Below are 25768 nucleotides of genomic sequence, written 5' to 3'. Positions count from 1 at the left end.
TTAAGCACATTTTTGTAACTTTATAAAAGAAGAACAATTTAATAATATCGTCTCCACGATAAAAAAAAGAGGAAAAATGTTTACAATATTTATGAAGAGAAAATAAAAAATAAAGTCGAAAAGTTGCAGTTCACTTAAGGGAAAACTGTTTTATTTTAACGATTTCTTGTTTTATCGAGAGGATTATATATTATATGCTATTTTTAACTTTTATACAATGTGAATTATGACAGGAACCTTTATCGATTGGATTTTTGAGCGTAACAGCGACTTTAGCTTGTATGACACTGAACGTTTTTTGTTTTTTTTCCGCTTTTCCACAAATTACAACCTTTCTATTCAGCTGTAAGTGCTTCAATATTGGTTCCTCCCCCGAAAAACTCCTTTTCTCTAGTACCATACAAATCTCTAGCAACAGAAATATTCAGAATTCCTGACAGCCCGTCTGTTAAAAATTTGAACAAGAACATAAATCACGTCAAGAGTTAATAAAAAAAAGTAAAATAAAAATAAAAGGGGAGAGGGAGGGGGAAAAATTGTTACGAAACTTTATTTAATTCATCTTATTCTAAATAATTAAGAAGTTTCTATAGACCTCATATAATATTAATAAGACGTAGAGTTACTTAAAAGAGTAAATAAATTAATTACGATTTTTAATCTAAACAAGAAGAATTAAATTAATTATAGTGTAGAACTTGATTTCAAAGTTTGTTTTAATTAAAATATAATTGAAAATCGAAACTATTTTATTGAATACAATGTTAAAAGCACATTAGGGATCTTGGGTGTTTGTTATTATCAATGTTTTTCTTTTGAGTAATTTAATAATCATGTTCTTTAATTTGTGACTAAGATTGTCGAGTTTAAAGACCATTTGCAATTGTTATTTAATCAGATAAACAACAAAGTGCAAAATTTAATGTTGATTTTGTTAATAATTACAATGGACTTCTATTGAAAATTTTAAGAATATTTACACAATCAGTAGGTAGAATTATAACTCTTAATAATTCCATTTTTTATGATAAAAATAGCATTATAGTTATTAATAATTGTATTTTTTTATTAATTTTTTTTGGCTTAAAATAAAATTCTGCCTGTTCTTTGGTATGTGTTTTACATACGAAATAAAGATTTGTATTTATAATAAGTATAGAATTTTAAGTTTAATTGCGATACTAAAAACTTCGTTGTTAAATTAAATTAAAGAAAAATAAGTACTAGTTTTAAATTATATTATAAATTATAGTTTTCACCATTTCGTTACCATCATTCGAATGAAATTTGCATATCTATTAATTTCGGATATATGTACTAACATTTAACCCAATTTGATATAGACACGAAACACAGGATGGATATACAAATCAAAATTAGACAACAGTTAGAAACAATAGAGTTTATCCACGCAAAATAGAATGCACACGCACACGAATCAATTTGTTTACACCAACCACCCAGATAGACAGAAAGAAAAAAAAACAAACCAAAACAGCATTTTTTCCTCGTTTTGCCCGGGGTAGGATCATATTGACAATTAAAGATATTTTGTGGAGGGTCTTTTGCCACGAAAAGATGTTGCGCGACGTTCGTCTCGCTTCATCACGACTGCACACGCACTTATATATCAGAAGAAGAATAAAAAATAAAAAAAAGAAGAAACTGTACATCTTCGTTTCCAGTCCAACCTGTTTCGAGGGAACAATTACGTCAAGTTGTTTGGTAATGATTCGTGAGGTAGGCGTTTCTGATAGTCTGTTTTTAAAATGCTCTTTAATTATGGAGTAGATGCCGGTAGAAAGTTCGCAAAAATCACCCAAAATACCTATACTGGTAGGATATGCTATTTAGTGTGTATGCGACGAAAAAAAGCAAGACTTCATTAGCGTTTTCTAAGAATTTTACTCTTCTTGACGAACGGAAATTTTAACCCCGTTACTTAAATAGCATCTTATCTAAAGAAAAAAAAGGTAATTTAATCGTTTTAGATAGTTCAGAAGCCAAATACTCATAAAAATATTCGAAAATTTAATAATTTTGAAGAAGCAGTGCTACACGTAATAACACAGCTGTACATTATTTTTACAGTGTATTGCCTATAGCGACAGAAGGTCGGGGGGGGAAACGATAACAGAACAAAATATTATAGATCAATAATATATTCTTATTACATATTATAGACATTATATCCCGTGTAGATAATATTATTACTTGATTTACACGCTATATTGAGTAAATAAATGGAAGAAAATGCCTATTTACTCAGTACTGATTAGACAGAGATATATGAGTTATTAGCTTAAATTATTCAATATCTCATATTTTGGATGATTATAATGCCAATGTTTGATTCATAATTTAGATGTCTGCCTCATCCAATTACTCTATATTGTATAATATTAGATTAATATGCTAACCGGTGTATAATAGCCGACACCGAAAACAGACCAAGTATATTTTTCGAATTTGTTTGGAGTGAACGAGTTTCTACGCCTTCTTAAATTATTATTTAAAGAAATAAAAAGAAAAGAATTATGATTTTAAAATTTTATTCACGATTCGTCGATCCTTTAATTGCTAAACGGGATCAGAAATTAAAAATAGTTTTGCTTGTGTTTCGGTTTTTGCCCCCCTCCTTCTTCAGCAGAAGTCAATCATAAATTGAAAAAAGAAAAAAAAATAATAAAATGAGATGAGAAATTCCAACTTATCAAGCATTATGGAATTTTGAATAATTAAATTGCAGATATTGATCACGATTCTTGACATCAGAAATATTACAACTAAAATAATTGAAGTAAAATTAGATTCCAGTTAAGTAACGATGAATGGAAATTAAGGAAAAGGAAAAAGAAAAAAAAAAGGAATAATGCTAGAAGTTGAATTGTTCAATTATCAATATAGCTTAACTGTAAAAAAAAATAAAAAAGATATTATTCATTTTCTAGCTAAATATAAAAATTTGGTAAAGTTAGTTTTGCCATAAAATACAATCTCTTTTTTAGATCGAAATACAACACTCGAAACATGATAAATAGATGCGATATTTCCAGAAATAATTTCCGGATTTTGCTTTATTTTTTATATAAAATATATCATTGCCATCAGTAATGAGACTTCCTTTAGCAGTTCTTATATAATAAACCGCCAATATATGTCAAAACATATGAGTTTTCTTTTCTTTTTTCTTCCTTCTCCCTCCCTCCCTTTCAAAACGCTATATTGAATAATTGACTACGAGAGCGGTAAGGAATACTACAAATCATAAAAATCGTAGTTTTCGGACCGAAACGGGAAACATTTTACGTTTTCTATTTCCGGAAAATTCCGATCTTCCGTTCTGGCGAATTTCCGACTGGTGTGTGAAAACCGAAACCCCTAAAGAGCCATTTCCACTTTTCGGTATTTCAACGTCACTACTTCTCCACACTAAATGAAGATAGAAGTACGTATTTCAACTGATGGAAGTGCATTCGCTACTTTGCTTATACTAGATTTTTTATTATTATTATTATTTATTTTTTTTAAAGATAGTGAATAATAAATGAATGAAAAAAAATTAAATGAGTGAAAAATGTGTCCAATATATTTAAATGAGAAACGTATTGAAAATAGTTAAAATATCCTAATGCTTTTCGGTGTTGGGAGACAAAATAATAAATATTTGCTCACATAATCTATTTTCATCAGCTGTTCTATAATCTAACACTTTTTTGCACTTAATTTTCACTACATTCTTAATTTAACTATAATAAAAAAGTAGATTTTTCTTTAAAATAAAATATTAATATATATATATATATAACATTTTAGATGAAGGGGGAAAGTAGATTTTTCTTTAAAATAAAATATTAATATATATATATATATAACATTTTAGATGAAGGGGGAAAAAGGCCATAAAATAAAGACGTTTCTGGCTCTTCTTGCTCTTTTTTCATTATATATATAAAATATAAAAAAATATTGTAAAATATTACAGTTTTTATTCGTGAATGCGCTTAAAATAATTCGTAAAAAATTAAATATTTACGTTAATTTTACTGATATGAAACGTATATAAAGTCATATCATTTCAATAACTATGTCGTTAAATTAAATTAAGCTAATGCAGAAAATACTTTTCATCATTTAACTGAGGAATACAGTGTTAAATGAAAGTATGTTGAGAATAATTTTACTCGTGTTTTACTCTGTTTCATTTAAATGAGAAGCGTAAACTTGAAATAATTCATAAATGTAATCTGTGGCAGGAAAAAAAATTAATCGAGCTAAATGACTGGAAATAATAGAATAATCTATTAACGTGTAAATTAGCGAAATTAATATTTGTAAGCAATTAACAAATAATAGTTAAAGTGAATAAAAATAGAGTAAACAAATGGAAATTCTATCATCAAAATGCTTAGAGATAATAGAAATAAACCATTATCAAGTCATATAAATGAATATAATAAATGAGCAAAATTAACAATTTCTGATTACTTCATTACAGAATTTCCTCTTTTTCTTTGCTATTCATAGTAACTCATTTTGAGAATATGTGACCTACGTGACATTACTTATATATCAGACTGGATACGTGACGTGATGCGTGACTAAATATCACGCAGGAATCAGTTTTAAACTCATGTTGAACTGTAAAGTTGACTTTTATGGGATGAATGCGGGAGGTGTGTTGTCTTCCCCTTGTGTGGTCTGTCGATGCTATTCCTTGAGGGAACTAAATTTTGGATACGCCTTCGAAGTCATGTGACCCGTGAATCACATTTTGGCTCCTATTTCTTGAATGTCTAAATCATTATAGAAACATTTAGGTTCCTCTACTTCGCTTCTCAAATATTAATGAGTACTTTTTTGTATACTTTAAATATTTAAATTAAAGGCTTACTTTACAATTAGTTACATAATGATAAAACTATTTGAGGCTACACCTGAATTTTTTTCGCTTGATTTTTCATAATATTTTGCATGCTACATAGGATTATGTCATATTCGTAAATCTATATAATGTGTAATTTTTATGTTTTAATAATTTATTATCTTATTAATACAGTTTTAAATGAGTTATAAATTGATGTTGCTATATTTTTATCAATATAAATTAGATTTATTAACCAATGAAACATTAAATTTACCTAATATAACGATATATTCATAATTTATTCGATAATAAATAGCTAAATAAATATCATTAAGTATTAATAAGTACGTAAATTATTAAGTTATTAGGAAAAAACACGAGTAGTGTTTTATTATCAAATTATTGATCGTTTCATATGTAAATTTAATATGAAATTTAGACATCAAACGTTTCTTCAATTGAAAAAACATGTCCAATTTTTTTACTTATCTGAATCTAATGGAAAGTTAACTTATTAAATCTAAAAAAAACCGAACCTTTAATCTGAAGACAATTAAAATGAATAGAATAAAGTAGCTAGTATTATATTTAAATAAAGGAGAAATAAAAAGTTTATGTAAAAGATAACGTATGATTTATATAAGAGCCAAAAATCTCAGAATCAGCATAAAATGTATAAGTTACAGCGACTGTAATATTACACCGAGTATATTAAAGTTCCGTAGTAGAAGTTCCGTGTTGGCACATCAATTGCTGGAGTAACAGGTATCATTAATGTCCCCCTTGTGCAACATTAGGGGGAAGAAGCAATTTACCCGAGGCAGAAATATCTTGGGCGTGTTTCTGTAAGATGACGGTAGAGGGCATTGATAATTGTCCTCTGCCGTCTGTGTAATTACAGCAGACTAATTGTCATTTTTCCCCCTTTTTCATCTGATATAGGACCGAAGAACCACTGCAAAATGCTGATCTGCAGAATTTATTCGGCCTGTTTGCTATTAACAGCCAACGTTGTCTTGATGTCTGCAGCTAGAAGAGGAGGTAAGTTAAGTTTGTTTCTTTTTTTTCCCCCTTCCTTTTTAGAGGTTTTTTCAGATTGAAAACTGAGAATTTTCTCGCTCGAGATTTTCCATTTTCACGCTTTTTTTTTTTTTGTTTCTAATTAAAAATACTTCTCGTGTAACTTTAAAAATATTTGAAAAAAAAACAAAAGTTAAATAAAATACAAACATATTTACACAATTATTTCAATTTACAATATATATATTTAAGAAACGATATTAATCATTTATTCCGAAGACATTCACGCCAATTGCCAATGATTTATATTATTACAAAGGGACAATTTATCATCAGAAAATAATGATTTATATACATTTACATTTAAAAATTCTGTTTCATAAAAGTGTTTGAACAGAATGGACTTGTAATCAGAAATTAAATTAACATAAAAGATTGTTTGTAACTCCTCCAGTAAGTAGCAATAGAGTAGAACGCTGGCTGTCACGGTTCAGAGATATTCATCAGACTTATTTCCTCTTTTTTACACTGAGATAAATTTCGTAATTAATGAATGAAAGAAAAAGGAAAGTTTAGCCAACGAGAAAAGGTGTTTAGAATGATGGAAATGCGAATATTATTCATTTATTTACATCCTTCAATATAGAAATTCTTACTTTTCTTATATATAAATATATATATATATCCGGACAAATGTCTAATCTCCTATTTATCTTCTTGGTCTAAATCTCGAGATAAATAAAAGATAACTCGTATATATTAATAATACTGACGATTTGCGATTGTTTATTCTGAAGTCTTAAAGAAAAGATAAAATAAAAAATAAAAAAAATTCTAAAAGGATTATTTAAAATAAATTTTATTGATTTCTTAACTTAGAAAAACATTTGATTCAATATGTTATTTTTTTATATTATTTTTATCTCTGTAAATCCTTGTGGGAATGTTAGTGAAAGAAATAAAATCTAAAAATCCTCGTTCCATATTAATTTATTTAAATTATATAGGATCTCGTCTTTCCCTCAGCTTTTTTATGTCTCAAACATCGTTATATTTCTTCGATTTTCGTAGAAATTCGTACCTTCCGGCTACTTTCTGTGACTAGTTGAAGAGACACCCTGTGAAGAGTGATATTGATAAAGATAAAAAAAAAAAAAAAAAAAAAAAAGGAAAAGAAAAATAAAATAGAGTATTTCATTGGTGTTTGTGTAAACAAGATTCTTTAATATTATTTTCTTATCTTGAAAAATATAAGACCTAATCTATTTTTTAACTTACAGTTATGCCCAAGGGCTTAGTCCACTTACGTCTCTTACACGAATCTACTCTCACATATTTATATATAAGTATATTGGGTATAGTGCGTACCGTTATAAGTTTATAAATTGAGTCAAAAGTCATCAGTTTTTCTTTAGCTTCGGGATATTTTCGTCGGATCATTTTGTATCTTTCTGAAGTGTATTAGGTTTTTAAGTCAGGTAGTGCCGTTCTAGAACTTAAATTTAAAAAACATATATAGGTTTATTTTTCATATATATATATATTAATTTGAAAAATATGTTTAGAAGTAATATTTTTTAAGTATTGAGAAAGTTTGAAGCGAGAGACAAACTTAAGAAAAAGTGTGTTGAAGATTCCAGTCAACGTTCCAATTTAGTATATTTTTAAGTTTCTGTATAATAATGTTGTAAAGATATAAATTCACATAATGCTTATTTATGTTTTAATGGCTTAATATCATAAATTTAGTCTTTACTTGAAATTCTAGTAGTAGCTTCTAGTTTCCCCTAACATAACTGAAAGAGATTATCCTAAATTGTGATCGAGGAGGAACCGTATAAAATAAAATATATTAGGTTATTATAATAATTATCAATTTTATATGAATTTATTATAAAGTTTTATAGAAATATTGTAAAAGTTTGGCATATAAGATATAATTTTAACCAATAACTTGGATTTAATGGCGTCTAGCATCATGAATTTATAAATGCGATATTATTATTATTTTTTTCTTCTTCTTCTTAAATATTTGTAATATAAAAGGAAACTTTCTCAATAATTTAAAAAGTTTGATTATATTTAAAAGTATTTTTTTAAATAATTTTTTATTAGAAATTTGAACTTTATTCGTAAAAAATTACTTTTATACATTAGATTTTCGATAATTACTCTGAAAATTTAGTGGATTCTTGATTTAGAGATTGAATTATTATCATTATTTTTTGCTATTTCTTTTTTTCCCAATGATAGATTGATTATTATCATCAACTAGAAATGCAAAATAAAGAAACAAACACGTACTAACCTTTAAACAATTACCGAAATAATAATCTCTAATCGATAACAATCTCATTTTTCTCTACTTAATATACAGTCCAGAAAAGAAGTATGGTATATTTTAAAAATGGAATCAATAAATATATTAAAAATAAATCCCGAGAGAAATTACGATCAAAAGGAAAATTGTTAAGATTTGTGAAATTCTATAAATAATCGGGGGTAAAACGAAATTATATTTCGACAGAATTTATATCATTATCCCAAAATTTAATGGCTTTTTCTTAATGGACGAAAAATTTTCTAAAATATATTTGCTTCATTAAAATTTTCCGAAAAGTTATTACGACCGATCGTTTCATGGGAATATTTTCTTATTGGAATTCATTCCTAAATGAGTCTCCTAATAATACACTGTAGTCAGAAGGAAGCGAGAAATAATGAAGAATAGAATTGCTCTAGATTAGTTACATTTCTAAAACTTAAAGCTTATAACAGTTAATGGAAGATGTTAATCATGTAAAGGAAGTCAAATGAGACAGGACAACGATTAGCTTAAATGATGACAAATGGTAATTCTAAAGAACACATTTCTTGCTTTCTTTTGCTGTATTTCAATGTTCCTTTTTTGTAATCTGTATGTGGTGTGTCTAACACAATTTATTAACATTGCTTGATCGTTACAAAGTATCGTAGCTTATGTATAATCTATGTTTGTAAGGAAAAAGTTTCTGTAAATAACGCTCCATTTCAATTTTACTTTAAATTAATGAAACGTGCGAATAATTATGCCATTTTTTATATACATATTTATTTATTAATCTAATTTAGATTAGAAATAGGCGCGAAACATAATGATGTGCATTCAGTTTTGCCAGTGAGCAGTATATATTCGAAGGAAAAAACAAATGCAATAACTTTGCTTAGTCTGAAACATTCTTTATGATTTTAAAGCATTTTATCGTATTTTTTGCTTAGGAATTACGTTGAAAAATATTTAATTCTATAATTAAATATTGTACAAAAATAAAATACAGCAACCTTAAACTCAATTTTTCACCGAAAAAATGTTCCTAAAAGTATACACACATTTTATCAGCCCATAATTCCATAAGGCCCTTTTTTTTCAGATAAAAATTGGTTTAAGAAATGAATAATTTAACCTTTATTCTAACATTTTCTCTAAATTATAAGATTATAAAACTAAAATTATATGAAAAATAAACATAGGCGTTATTAACAATCAAAGCGTATGTACTCTATATGAATATTTATTCATTTAAAGAAGCTTTAGTTTGAAAGAAAACTTTTAAAATAATTAAAACTCGGGGAAAAAATATATATTTTTTAATATTATAACAACTGCAATATTAATGAAGAACTAGATTAGAATTTGAAGATAAAATTTTTCTTAAACATGCTTGATCGATACTTTCAGTAGCTATTACCAAAATTAGAAAATTCTCTTTTACAAAATTTACATTTTGGTCTTGAACCTCTCGTCTAACTTTATCCAAACTTACTTTACATCACTTTCTAGAAGTACGTTAAAAAATATCTTTTATTAATTCCACTTAAATGTAACATCGGAGGAGGGAAAAATACAGCAATCACAATCAAAGTTTACTTTTCTTTTTCTGTAAATATAATTTACTTTCCTGTCTTTAAAACAGTTTACTTCTAAAGTTTCGATATTAAAATATTTAAAAAAAACAAGAAGAATTTCTGTATTGAAATTCAAATATTTCTAATATCAAAAATTTAATTTTAAATATCAAAGAATAAAATAAAGGAAAAAAACTAAATTATATTAAGAATGTAAAGTAAAAAAAGAAAATTTCTATCTAAATTTCAAATTAAAAAAAGAAAAAATTGCAAAAATAACCATCGAAATGTGATATTTTGATATTTTCGAAGTGAATAACTTACGTTGATTTGATTTTCGTGAAGAAATTCTAAACATAATAGAAGAATTTGTATTATATATATAAGTTTATGCTAATAATTCATTCTATATAAAGATCTGATACCCGATAAAGCCAAGTCTAATTCAATTTACAGTTGTTCACTTGGCTTATCAATGTTTTAAGTAATGTTTACAGGATACGATTGCATTTATTCTATTCCCATAACGTTTTAACAATCTTTCTCTATGGGGGTATGTTAGCAATTTGCTTTTTCTTTGACCCAGATAAAAGATTCTTGTTATTTAACTCACGTAAACTCGGTACAACCAAACCATAGTGTCCAATGTATTTCTCACCTGTGCCAATTTTCCAAAGCTTTGAGACCCAGGGAAGTAAAATACGTGCCCTGACTTAAAAATGGCAAAAGCGAATTAAAACATCGACTGAATACAGTCTTATAAAAACTCAAAAAAAAAATTTTTTTATTATTATTTAGCTCTAATATTCTATGAATAAGTATTGAAACATATATGAAAAAATCATATGTTTCAATTATTAATATCATTAAAATAAATTTATTAATTTTTAGAAAAACTTTTGGAATAAATTAAGGCCATAAAACGATAAAAATATATAAAATCACATACAGATTTATATTAAAAACATATATAAGAACATTAAAATATATATCACACACAGGACTTCATCGAGAACTTGTATGGATCCCGGGAATAGAAAGGGACCCTTTTGCCTATTAGCGGGTCCCTTTAGTCATTAAAAATATAAAAATAACATCAATTTCATAAGGGTAGGAACCACTACGGACCCTTAGCTTTTCTCCAGGCCCAGGCACTGGGAAAAATCCCCAGTTTTTCCCTCTCGACGGCCCTGATCACACATATCAGAATTTATTTAAGATAGAGATCCAAGTATTTGAGCCTCTCGAAATATATTGATAACAAGCAAGTGCATTAATTTATCGTTTTATAATAAGCTTTTCTTTCTATATGTTGATAGACGTTGCACAAATAAATTATAATAAATTTTGAATACTTAAGAGTGGAGACTTCATCGATACACTTTTACTGATTTACACACACAAACACGTATATTTTTCTTCTATCTTGTATACTTAGGCTATATATGTTCTTATATAACATGTTTGTTATAAGAAATTATAAAGTATTCTCTTAAAAAATTAAATACTAAATACATTTTTTATACGAATTAATAGGCTATATTATTAAATATACAGTACTTTACTTGAAATAATAAAATAAGAGTTTTATACGATTATAACAATTTCAATTTGTAATTAAATTAGTATCGTTTGTTGGAATTATTCCTAAAAGTCTTAATTACTTTAAGGGCGTGATAATAAAATTAATTAATTCTGAATAAATACTGAAGGCAAATGTAAGGTGACATTAAACCCGCAATATTCTAGTTAAAAAAAAGGATAAAAAGTAAGCTATAAATTTTAAAGTAAAAACGTTGTTTCTTTTTATGGCTGTACAGATTGTTTCTCTAGGTTATTTTATAAATAACTCTATATTTTACAACTCAATGGCTGTTTGAAAATTTTTAAAAGAAAATTGTCAAGCATGCTTCAGATTATAGTAAACTTAACGATGCCTGGAGCAAAAATGGCGATCAATTACCTCCCAATACCTCCATGTCAAGATGTAAGGATTTACAGCATCATAACAACTAGCCGGGCGAAACTTTACAGAACATATTAAGATTTCTTGTCTATCTTCGATATCCATAAATATCCTTGAATCCATCACTTGATTGTGATTGCTGTCAGCTGTTTGGTTAATTAGTGTAATAATTGAAAAAGGAAAAAAAAATACATTTAAAAAACTGCTAAGACCTCTTTTCGCTTTACTTAATTTGTATCCTATCAGCAATTTTACTTTCATGTAAATTTTGCAGGTGACTTTAAAGTGCTTTTTGTTGGTCGTAGTTATGCAGGTCTGTGATTTATGTCTTCTCATCATTTATGCAAAAACTGTTAAAATTATGGAGATCGATAAAAGCTTCTCGGATTCGATTTTTACTTAATTTACTATAATTTTTTACGATAATTTATTTATGTATTAATATTTAATTTTTCTCATTTTTTTAAAAATATCATTTACGATAAACTTTATTTTATATAGGCCTATATTTTTTTTTAAAAATTGTGAATAATATATCATTTCTCTCTTCTAGAAAAAAAAAATGTTTTTTGTACATTTTTAAAAATCAATTTTATTAAAATAAAAATAATTAGTTATAAAATTTGTATACTTATATATATATATATATATATATATATATATGTGTGTGTGTGTATTGTTTATCACTAACTAATTTGGTATATAAAAAAGGGTATTAAACGTATAGAAGTATTGAACTAACAGTTAAATTTGATGTAGAAGTAATTTATAATTTATTTTTTAATTAAATTTTTTAAAAGAATTGATAATATTTTTCGTTAAATTCTATCGATTTTTTATAAATCAGAATATTTTAATTTTCGAAAACGTAATTAATTTCATCTCAATTCTTTAAAATTTATTATTTAATTTCAGTTTCTATTTCTAAAATTGAATAATTTAATATTCAATTTTCCAAAATTGATTAATAATTCCCCCCGTTCGAAAGATTATTTACTTTAATTTAAAAAAAAAAAAAAAAAAAAATTGATTATTTTTATTTTCGTTTATGAAATATATCATTTTAATTCATTTTAATTTTCCAATTACTTTATATCTCAAGGGCTTTAATTTTTTTTCCACATATAACTAATCTATTGCATAATTTATAAGGAGTTAGTGTAAGGGTCAGGATATTTCATTAAATATCATGTTAAGAAAAATTTGAAATCTGCACAAAAGGAAAAGGGATATGGTTATAAAATATTAAATTCTCCAGACAGAAAAATAAAAATAGAAAAGTAAGAAAATAAAAACACGAAAGACAACTTACAGAGCCGTGTCTAACCACTTCTAGTTTATTCATTTTCTTACTTACCTGCATGGTCGTTACCCCTTTTTTCTTTTTCTGAAGTAAGAGGTAAGAGAATAAAGATAAAAATAGAACAATATCTTTTATGTTTTAGTTTGATTTGTCTCTTAGACAAAGTCTTCTGTCACATGAGATATACTTTCTATTGATTTAGAATTCAGGTAACGCCGTCAGCTCAAAAGTTGTTTGTTTTTTTGTCACCTCTGTTTTCTGGTTTACCGACTTGAAGATGCAGGAAATTTACTTGAAGTGAATGGACCACGAAATTACTTTTTCTTGAATATATTCGTTTCTTTTAAAGTATTTCTTTGCATTAAATTTATACTCTTTATAAGATTAGTTATAAAAGAAAAAGAAAACAAAATTGCAAAATTTCAAGTGGTTGAATTTATTCTTGGTAATTTAATTAAAGATAAAGCTATTTATTCAAATATATTTATATAATTAATGTACTATGTATTTATATATATTTATTTATCATAATTGTAAGAAGAGTACAGTAGCTTGTAATGACCGAATAGGAATATTCTGGGAAAGGAATCTCCAAAATACAAAAAAAAAAAAAAAATATTATATCAAGCCATAATGTTATATTGTACAGATTTGGTCGCTTTATGATCGCAATAACAAAAGAATAAGTACAGTCGAAATGAATTTGGAGATTACTAAGAATTACAAGAGACCGAAAACTTATAAGTCGGAGGAACAAAAATAAAAAAAAATTATTGATTTCATTGAGGCTAGAATATCTAAAAGTAAGGATATTTGTAGAAGAAAAATGTTTTGAAATTTAAAGAATAATTCTTACAGGAAATGTAAGGGAAAAACACGTGAGAAACAGGTCTCGAATATCTCGATTTACTCACCAAAAAGAAGAGAAGATAGGGGAAAAAAAAGAAAAGAAAATTGCCGTGAAGATTAAATTAATATAACAATAGAGTAAGAAAAAAATATTCGTGTATAAGAATAGATTTTTGTCACTTGAAGCACTTGTATCACAATGGAAAGGTGGAACGAAACAAGAAAAATGAGCAAAAGTATAAAGACGAATTGGTCGGCTACTTATTAACTATTGTGAAAGATAACTGAGAACTAACATAGCTTAAAGGAATAGCACAGAATATGAAATATTCATTGCCTTATTTAATATTACAAATGTAATTTACTCTACAGTATATGAAAGTGTTATAAACTATTTATAATTATGAACAGTAATAAAACTTTAAATAAATTCTACTATTAAATATTGCAAATAATAAAAATAACAAGATTACTAAATTAATTAATATATTTCTAATTAAACAGTTACGTTATGAGTTACTTCAAGATAAGGTTTTTAGATAAACTTAATAAATGACATTATAAAGATATTTTGCACAAAGTTATATAAATCTTTACGCTGTATAACACGTTCTTATTTTCCGGAAGGAACAAGTATGATATATGATTTTATTAAATACCATTAAACGAATGTTCAAAACAAATTGGAGAGATATACTACTAGAAATTCGTTGTACAAAATGAAAGATCATGAAAGTTAATTGCGTGTTTTGAATTATGATAAACTAAGATAAAATTTTATGTTTAAGAGGTTATCTATTTATTTAATTTTGTATAGTGCAAACATTAATTTCATAATTTACCAATTACAAATTGCCTTGATAATATAAAATTATCGTTATCTACATTGTTTAAAAAAATTCATTTTGCGCTTAATTTTAATTAAAGGTAGCTAAAAATTAATTATTTATTTTTATATTATAATTTTAACCATGCCATTTAATCAAAGTAACCATGCAAGTTTTAATTAAGTCGTTCTATTAAATATGCTAAAATAATACTTAAATTTAAGTTTATTTAATGTAATACATTTTTCTCGTGTGTTATAATATATCGATCTGTTCAAAGAAGGAAATATATATATATCTGTCAGTGAGATTAAGTAAAATTTAGTATAGAATATAGTTAATACTCCTTTTTTAAAGTTTGTAAACGAAAGTTTTAAAGTATAGTTTTACTATTGCAAAACTGTACAAGTGGAAATGGTCTTTAAGCTATGATCGGTTGAAGTTCCTATCCGGAAAATCGTGATTGAACTAAGAAGAGTTGAATGCGTTATCAGTATGCTGCATTCTGTTTCTTACTTGACCGTTACGATAGAATACTGAGTGACATCGTAAAGTTGTTACTCTGCGCCAGACCGGATTTTCCTCTGTCGTTTTACTGCTGAGTATACCATTGGCAACTTCCGGCTACCGAATTGCAAAAATCTTCTCCCATTTCTTGAACATTGCTTGATTTACATACTGACATTTTCTCTCTTGTATAAACCAGGCTTTGTTCTCTCTGACAAAAAGATTTAGCTCTTTTTTCCTCCTCTTATTTTCATTTATTGAAAAGAAAGAATTACTGTTATTCTGATCAGATTTATTCTACTTTTTTTTTTTTTTACCTTTACTATGAAATTTAATTTCTTGATTGTATTTTATAATAATCTGAATATTTTTAATATATAACATTTTATATTAAAATTTAAAAAAAACTATTTATTTACCTTTATATAATTTACAAAAGCAATTCAACGAACTGCATGGGTACAGTACCTCCTCCTCACGAAACACAAATATAAAACCACGTATAAAAAATATATATAAAAGATCATTTTTAATTTAAAATTTAACGATTTTTATCGATTTCTTTTTTGTTGTTCTTTTCTTAAATTAAATATAAAAGCTTCTAACATATTTTTAAAATCGTTAAACAGTTTTTAGCCAAACAAACAAGACTCACAAGTATATTTATTTTGACAAATTTAGCAATTTTCTATTCATTTAATTTAATATTTAAATAATTTACGGAAAAATAAACAAGAAAATAGAAGAAAAAACATCTATAGCATTACATTATAGTCAGTTTATTTATTTTTCTCCGATTTTTGATACTTCGCTGTCAATTCACTTTTCAATTTATTCATTATTTATTTATTTTTATTAAATAAAAATCCGACAGTTTCTTTATTTTCTCAATCTACAGCTATGAAATTTTAATATTATAAAAACGTTTCTCCACTTCAATTTTTTTACCTTTATTATTTTATAATTAGGTGAGCAATACACGTCTTGTTTATTTATTTACAAATAGAATTATATCTTAATATAAATTTTTATATATATTATATATTTGGAGAAATTTTTATTCAAAAATAAAAATCAAATTAAAAATATAGTTATAGTCGTATCTTGTGTATAAGTTAAATATTATTATTATTAATGTGAAACTGGAGAATTTTTTAAAAAATAATATAAAATAAAAGAATATATAAAAGGAAAATTACTAATTCCTCTTCTTTATAACAAGTTGAAAGCAATTATTATCGTTTAAAAATGGAGAATTTCTTTAATAAATGGAGTAATTAAAACTTGAAAGGAATCAAGTGTTTCCAAATAGGTTTACAGAACAAAAGAAAATATATTAAATGATTCCACCATGTAATTTTCTTTTCATACATTTAAATAGATAATTTCAAAAATTAAAATTTAACATAATTCTACTACAAAAATAATTGAAAGTAAATTGATACTTTATCGTTATAAAATGTTTTAAAGCCCCCCCTCCAAAAATACGAGAAACTAATTATAATTTTATATTAAAAAAATACGTAAAAAATTGGAAAAATTTTATGCAGAATAAATAAATATTTAAGAGTAAAAGTAATTTATTTCCTTAAAGAAAATATATTTAAAAAAAAAAATTAATTTAAAATTCAAACTTTTAGTAATAAAAAAAAAATAAACTACTTTCATATTAAATTTTTAAACTTGAAGTATTTTAAATGTCATATTTATATATTTAATATAAATATAAAATTTAAATAGTTGTTTATATCATTAAAATTAATTATGTTTACCATCTTTTACACACTTTATTTTTCGTAATAAATCGAAATTTTATTTATAAAAGAAAATAGTTTTTACAAAAGAACATTTTTAACTTACTGAGTTCAGACGAGTATTTAATGAGGGGTTTTCACACTTCGCTGCTAGAAATTAGTCGATATTTTTAAATTATGCCGAAATGTTTCGGGAAAATCGGTTGTGGAACACATTTTAGCTATATGCATGATTTCAATAGGTAGATGAAAGAGGTAAAGTTTCGCTTGGTTATAAAATTGCTATAGTTCCTTTCATGTTACAGACAAGGCGATAAAATTCAAGAAAAATAGTTTAACTCGGAAATAAAATTTATCTGGAATTTATATGAGGTGAAAGCTTTCGTAAATTTATTTATTTATTGCTATATCTTGTAAGGCATTTGTGAATTTGAAATTATTACAAATTAAAAAAGAAAGATTGAAAAGTTTGTCTCAATTTTTCTGTTTTGTATTTTTATAGTTGTAAACTTTAACTTCTTAACATAATACTTAAAGATTTTTATCGTTAAAAAGTATATAATTGATGTTAATTTTTAATTACATAAATTATTTTTTGATACGTACATTAAGGTGACTAGAAAAAATATTTATTATTATTATTATTATTTTTAAATGGAGTATAATTACGAGGGGATTTTTGTACTGGTTTAATGTTTTTTTTATGATTTAAAATATAACTAACATTTATGAAATTTTTTTCCTTTAGTTTCAGTAATTTTCGATGGGGATTTAAGTCGTAATGTATTAGAGAAGGGAGAAAACGTGAATTACCAATGTTATAAATCTGGAAAAGCGTAACTATTTTAGAAATTTGGATGAATTTTTATTATTTATTACACTAAATTCTTAATTTTTTTTTACTTAAATGTTTTTTGGGGATATAATACAGTTAAGAAAAATTTCTTTCGTGATCTACGATTGCATTTTCATTGAAAAGAATATATATATATAATTCTTAATAAACCACATACATTCTCGAAAATAAAATTTCTTTAGTGTATTAGAAATTTTTCAAGCCTAAGAAAATACGTATGCTAGAATTACGAATAAACAAAATATATCATTTCTAAAATAGCGTCAAAGAAATATCACATTTCCTCGCTTTATTCGAAAAAATGCCGACTTAATGAAGTATAAAAAAAATATTTTTCAGTGGATTCTTTTTCCCAGGGTTCCCTTCAATTACCCTCGGGGTACAGGGAATTGGTAAGAACCCACAAACAAGTATTCTTCTTTGTTAAGTATGGGCAGAACGATATTGCACTTCTCTATCATGTGACAGCTGGTAGCCTCACATGCCTTGTTGGAAATAATAGACTTTGCATCACAGAAACATACTTTATAAGTAATACAATGATACTACAAGTACAATTACCAGAAGAAAAACTTGTCTTCATGAGAAAATCTCAATTCACACGTTTTTTATTTGTTTTACTATGAGAAGACAAGGGTTATTTACATTTTACTCGTGTCCTGTTTGATTACAAACTTCTGTCACGGTTTGAGTGTCCTTTGCCTTTTTTCTCCTCTTACTCGGTTTTCCTGAAAAAAGAATCTTTTCAACGTTCATTATGCTTCATTACCGTCGTGTTCATGGTATAGTGTGGAACAGTATCCTCTGGATTAAAAAAAATTAGAAAAAAATCCATGTATATAAGCCTTTTGATTTAATAAAAACGTGTATCTAGACGTGTCCGGAATATATTTTAATATAATTTAATAAAATAATGTGGATTAAATGGAAAAAAATGAATTTTTCTTCCAAGAAAGAGTTATTTATTTATAAAACATATATAATTTATTTATTGTACGATCACTCTTTAGATTTTTTCCGATTTGATTTATGTTTCTTTCCTATTATTGTGAGTTTTCATTGTTGTATTTATATTTATTTTTTTGTTCTTTGATTGATGAGGTTTACTTTAAAGCAAAACTGAGTTTTTAAAGAAAATAGAGTATGCTGTTTGTTTATAAAATTTAATTTATGTGTAGATAGACCTACGCACGTACTCTGTGTGTACTTAAAGTGTACTTTGCAATATGTTGCAAGTCTCCGGATGACAAGTGTATTGATTTTTGATATGAAAGACACCCTAATTTTAAACGAGAAGGTTGGATTCCGTGTATAATCCACCAGGCGTATCTGTAAATGGGTTAGGCGTCTCGGCACAAACCATTTCTTATCGCCTCTCTGATTCTAGGAATGCCTCTAGGGCCTCTTTTCTCCTACCTTAAAAAACAGCACACTGATATCCCCACAGTTTCTCCTCTCCCCGTCTTTGTTTTCCCGACAACCTTTTCTACCCTCAGAAGCGGTGTGGAATGAAGTGAAACCTGTTCTTCTGGCTTAGAGGTTAAGATGCACTTTTCTGGAAGGGTCGTTGACGTTCATGGATGTCGTAGTCTTTGCCCAGCACCGTCTCATTGTTGTTTCGACGCTTGGTGGGAAAGGGCACCTAAAACCGAACAGGGGAATGGTATGCACTGAGAAACCCCACTGAGCGTAACACATTGCTGTAGTACCTGCTGTTTATGGTTCACAGAGTTCTTCCATTAGAGTCAACTTATTATACACTGCTATCCTGAAATATAGAGTCATACATGTATAATATTAGTGGCTTCGGGTTATGTAGTTTATTGTAATACATATACATTTGATATGCCTAAAAAATAAAGTCGTTAACATAGATCTTTATATAACAGGTTTTAAAGAAAAATTCAGGCTTACTAGGAATACAACTCAAACTTTGTAAATTAAAACCATCAAAATTTATTATAGCAAATCAAATAAGATGTATTCAAACTATAAACATAAAAACTTCCTGTCTTGCTCGAACTTTAAGCGTTTGATTGGAATTGCCTTCGGAAGCAATAGAGGAAGTAGGGAAACAGTAAGCCATCTTCAGCGCCTTGAGAATAGCGAAGAGTACATAAAGGGTAGACGTGCGACAGTAAAAGTCCTCTTATCAGGACAAACACAGTTGCCTCTTATCTGTTCTAAGATAGTAAGAACCAAAGCGGGCAACAGGTCGCGCCGACCAACATCTCTAGATAAAGTCAAGTATGTATCAAACTTCCGATGTCAGTTATTATTTCCGAGACTTGTCATCTCCTTCCCTATAAGGTCAAGTAATAAGGAGAATATTTTGTTAAATTTGACTTTATTTTCTATAATAATACTATTTGAATAAGTCATTAATTTAAAAAACATAAGAGAATCAAATCGACGGTTACACAGTTCTTACAGATGGTTTTCTTCTTTGGTAAGATAGGTAACTCGTACAGAAATTTCATTTTTGTTTCAAATTGCATGACAGTTCTGTTATCATGCGAATAATAAATTTTTTAGTTTATAATGTAAAACAGTTCCGTGAACATGTGAAAAGTTCCGTTGTGTGAAATACACGGCACTTTTTTTAATGCTCGGTTAATTCTTATTCTTCTAAAAGAAGAATACCATTTTTTATTCAGAAATACACGGTAAACCCGTGTGAAAAATTTTTCGTTTTAAAAATATATAACAGACCCGATGTTACCGTGTGAAAAACTCTCTTTTTTGTTTTAAAATTCTGTAAAAGAACTGTGTCATTGCGTGAAAAATACCATTACTTGTTTTATTTTTCAGTTGTTTTACCGTGAAAAACTATAAATTTAAGTCTCGTGAGAAAACTAGCTGAGATTTCCACCATTCCAATTTATAAACTCTTATTCTAATCTTTTACTCGTATGATGATGCTGCTGCTGCTGCTACTGCGTTAAATTTGAAATAAATTGATGTGGTATAAAACAGCACGAAGACGGTCAACATTTGTGCAGCCACCATTGCATAAAGATATCTGTGTAATAAGTCTGCTAAGATTTTCTTCCACTCCACAGGACGTATAAATTATAATCGACACCTCCAACAATTTCCTTTAGCAGGAATGACTGCATTCGAGTGGAAAAATGCTCACAATAGAGACTCAACAATTGAAACGGGATACCTTATTATAAAGAATGTTTTTCTCCTTAAGGAAATAAAATATGAAAAAATAACTGCTGAAAAATTTGAAGAATAATTGGTTTAATTATTTATTTTGATATCCATTCTATTCATGTTATTGTTAATGATATTCGATTTTATCTGATAGAAGAGAGGAAAAAATTCTATTAAGATTATTCTATTCAAGAGATTATAATGAAGGCTTGGCAGGTAGCAGGTTGTCTATAATAAGATAAATTTTTTCCTTTTTTTTTAGACGTTAGATTACGGTGTTGCTTGATGCGACGCGCTACACTCTGTTCTCTCATTTAACTCCAGTTGATTGATGCATATTTGTGTATAAATGATACGAAACCCAATTTATAATTTCCGGTAGGGGGACAAGATTCACTACCGGAAATTATAAATTTATTTCTTCGATAGATTTGGGAGGTGTCCGGCGCGCGACGCGACGCCACGCGATGCCGCGCGAAAGTTTTAATTAATCCCACTTCGAAGATTTTCCAATAAATTTGCTACACTCATAAAGACAATCTAACATTCGTTCGACTTAATTATATACACTTCACTGCAATTTCGCTAAATTAATGAACAATCAAAGTGGATATTTATCTTTTCCAATATTCCATCTTTGTCTTCTTAGAAGAGAAGACAATTATTTTTAAAGTAGTTTTTTCGGATCAATTTTCGAACATATAATCTGACTTGTGTTGAAGCGATGATTATTGCATTCGTGTACGATAAAGGGGCGTCAACGTAGTGTTTAAAGATTTTTAGTTGCTATGGGAATGGGACGCCTTCACGTCTCTCTTATTCTCCTAGAGAGCCCCACTATAGTGTGATTTAGATTCCATTCTTTCTGGCCTGTGGCTCAGACAAGAAGTGGTCAACCAGCGGGTGGCAGGACGCCTTACGAAGTTGCTGCCAACAAATCTTTACAGTATACCCTACAGTCTGTGTGTAACTCACCGGGGTTGGCGAATTTATAGCGTTTCACGTCTAGAAGAAAAGAAAGGATACAGTTATGTTGTGTGAGAAATTTTTCTTTCGTGAAATGAGTTCGCTCTGGTGATCGCAATTCACCTTCACTCACTCGTTATGGTTTCTGTCGCTTTAAGTGGAAGTTTGAAATGAGATTTCCTTCTTGCTATTTTTATTTAAAGAGAAATAAAATCACCGCAGGGCAAAAAATAATAGGAACTTTGGTATTTTAATCGAGGACCTCTGAGAGTTAAACCTTACTAAAATATATAATTCAAAGGAAGATAGATTTACGATACAGGCTCTGTCGTAAAATTATTTCCTACAGAAGATTCCATTTGACAATGATCCCAACTAATACCGTGTCCGTTCTAAAATATTAAGTTTCATTTTTATAGTAATCGTAGTTTATTATCTATTGTTTATAATTTTGTATGGAATATTCGATTCTTTACTATTTTATGTTAGTAAATTTCTCACGATACTGAGATTTGATATTTTTATTGTGTTAAATAGAGGAAAAGAAACTGTAATTGTATATTCAGAAACAGAAGAAAGATCGTGTGGTAAGACGTTGTTTCTTAGAAAAAAATCTTGGCTTAAAATTTTCGTATCATGTAATTTTTCACTACAACGCCTAAATGGTGAGAAAAAATTTTTTGAGATAAACAGGGCTATTAAATAGATCGCACTATAAATCGGTGTAGAAGAAGATATAGAAAGATGAAATGTTATATGCAACAAGATGAAATGGCGTTGAGTGAAATGGTGACAGAAGCATCGTTCTGCCCATTGACTGTTCTCATTCACGCGATGTCAAACGGGTGGACGTAGAAAAGGAAGCATCACAACTCTACGTATCTCTAAACGTCTGATTCATTAATCTGCTTTATTACATCCATTGTCGGCTAGAACACAAATCATCGACCCCCTGTGGTTCGGGAAGAATTGATTAAAAGGGGGACATACACAGCAGTAAACAGCATTGGCCAGAACTCTGCGACAATATATCAACAGTAATGGTTTGCAATCGTCGATTAAAATCCCAACCGCTCCGATAGTAGACTAGAGTTTAATTTACTGTATCGTCTCCATTCTCTATCTTTACCAAGTCTTTACTTAGTTGCTACTGAATATTGAATACCTGTGTTGATTAGATACTATTAAATCCGAATACAGTGAATTTTAAATTATTTACTATAAATAGTTTTAACACCGTATACAATTACAGAAGTGGTAGATTTAATACATTTCAGTTAATAAATCTCTTCTGAATCGAAACTTTCACAGCCTAAAGATTAATACATATCTCTTACGCTTTAATTAATTTATAGTGTGCTATCCGCTTGCTACTGTATCAATAAATAATAAATTAAATTCCAACGTTGCTCAGATATTAAGTTATGTTAAGATCTATTTTTAGTGCAGTATTCGGATGTTTATAGACTTTATTCAGACTGTAAGCGAGCAATTAAAAGACGTTTTAACTATAAACTCTATCTAAAGAAGCGTATTAAAGCTTAGATTACAATAATCTAAATCTAGATGAAAATTTGAATCAGTTAAAGCAACCCAAACATAGATCTATTAATGCTAGATCCCATGCACAGATAGGCTACGTGACTACTTCAAATTTCAATAAATATTTTAATGTAGACTATATCACTCGAACTAAATTTAGGTTCTGATATTCATATCATAACGAACTAAGTAAGTTAATTCAATGTTTAGTTATAGAATTTTGAAATGCAAGCAAAATTCAGATTCCTATATACTATAATTAGTTTAGGTCATTAAGATAACCTAAATTGTGATATTGTAAATATATACTCGCTTGCCGTTTCGCTAGAACTCGGTTTAACTCAAAGTCTAATAACTAGATACGTAATATAATAAACACATCACATTTATGCGTGTTACAGTATTAATTAGCATAAATAATATATAAAAATATGCATAGGCTAAGTTGAAGCAGACATTAAGCTTAGTAAGATTTTTTTTCCTTATAATGAATTTATAAATATTCTAAAAATCGAATATAATTATCATACGAGTAAATTATATATTTGGAAAATATTTAGCTCGATAAGCTTATGTACATTAGGTCTATAACCTTCTATAATCTATTAAATTACAGTTCTATTCTCGACATATAACGCCATCGATTTATTGTAGTATAAATCCGATAAGTTTGTTAATCAGTCAGACTGTAAATTAATTAAGAAGAATTTATTCTCAGTAGATCTCATAACAAGTTACATATAATAAATCATATAATACGTGTATATCATTTATAGAAACGGAGCATTATTAGCATGTAAGGCTCCCTTTTTTTTCGGTTTAATGAACATTCTTCGATAAGATATAATAATTACATTAGAGTCTACGATATATATTGATTTATTACAAGGTCTGGCACTTATTTCGCACAGATGAATCTCAATACGTGCGATGAAGATTGAATGAAAGAGTAGTTTAATGCAAATTATAGCAGACAAATTATATCCGGTGGCTATCGTGATATGAAACATTATCTCTTTGCAGGCACCATCATTAATTTTATATATTATAAGGAATGAGACTTATATCTGATGAAATCAATAAATTTATCAAGTCAGTCATTCGTATATATAGCATGTGCATTTATTTCTAATGATACTAGAAGAGTAGGGACTTGCATGATATTTCTCGATTTCGTGTAAAGTTTCTTTTTTTCTTCTTCTCGAACTCTACAGAAAATGAATTTTTCTCATCGAAAAAATTAATATATAATGATCATTAATAACAGTAATGTTTGTTTTTAATAATTTAAATTATATAACGATTTATTTATTTATTAAAATATTTTTGATTCTATGTTTAATTTATACTCCATCCTTGTCGACTGAGGTGGCATAGAATTAATTTTCCAGTCTAGGATAACGCCTGTATTGAACTATTTTAAATTCCCAATAAATATTGTTTATATATGGCAATTTCTTTTGTTTTCTATTCAAGTATAAAATTTATAAAGTCTTAAATTTATGTAAATTCTTAAAGAAAATTAGTAATATGTGAATACGCTTTAATCTTTTATACATTTTCTAGATTATCTAAATCACTATTACATGTTGTTTTATAATATTTGAGAATTTTTAATGTACATTTAACCTTGGGAAATTTTTACTGACATTTCAGAGACCAGTTTTGTTTGAAATATCCATTTATCTTAAATGGTGGCACCCGTCATTCTTAAACGGACGTAGTGCTGATAAGAATTATGAAAATAGGATATGAAAAGAAAAAAAAGAAAGAAAAATTGTTAGTTACTTAATCACCCGTCATCATTTTCTAATTCTGCTATTTTCATTAAACACAGGAAAAAAATTAGGCAGAATAAAAAGAATAACTGTTTTATTTCTTATCAGATAAACATAAAATTTAATAAGCTTTATTTTCTGCAACAGAAATTCTGTAAATTGCGTAAGAAGTAAAAGTAATTATTAAATCTTGTTCTCGCTTATTCAGTGTTAAAAATTAAACCACCAAACAATAATAAATCTTGTTAAATATTTATCAGATTTTATTCCTTTTTTAAATTGTATATATATATATATTTAAATTGTCGAAAATAAGTTTTGAATTCTTCTTCTATATTTTCAAGAATTACAAAGTATTAAGTTTTATTATTATAAATTTCATTTTAAGTATTTTAGTTTTCTTTTCGTTAACACTTCTTTTCCCTTTTTAACTGACAAGGAAATAGTTTTAACAAAATCAAATATATTTAATTAAATTGTGAAAGT

General features: G+C 27.3%; 1 protein-coding gene across 1 annotated transcript in view; it reads left to right on the top strand.

The window, feature by feature from the left end:
* The window catches only part of LOC136985564 (latrophilin Cirl-like), a 106642-nt gene that overhangs the window by 13788 nt on the left and 67086 nt on the right, over positions 1–25768 (top strand). Inside the window, 1 exon segment of the mRNA XM_067282876.1 lies at positions 5810–5908. Coding sequence (XP_067138977.1) covers positions 5830–5908 — 79 coding nt within the window. The 5' untranslated portion in view covers positions 5810–5829.

This window comes from Centruroides vittatus, unplaced genomic scaffold (assembly GCF_030686945.1).
Source record: "Centruroides vittatus isolate TY-2023 unplaced genomic scaffold, ASM3068694v2 contig_971, whole genome shotgun sequence".
Classification (NCBI taxonomy): Eukaryota; Metazoa; Arthropoda; class Arachnida; order Scorpiones; family Buthidae; genus Centruroides; species Centruroides vittatus.
The sequence above is the reverse complement of the archived record's forward strand: the minus strand, read 5'-3'. Positions and strand labels throughout refer to the sequence as shown.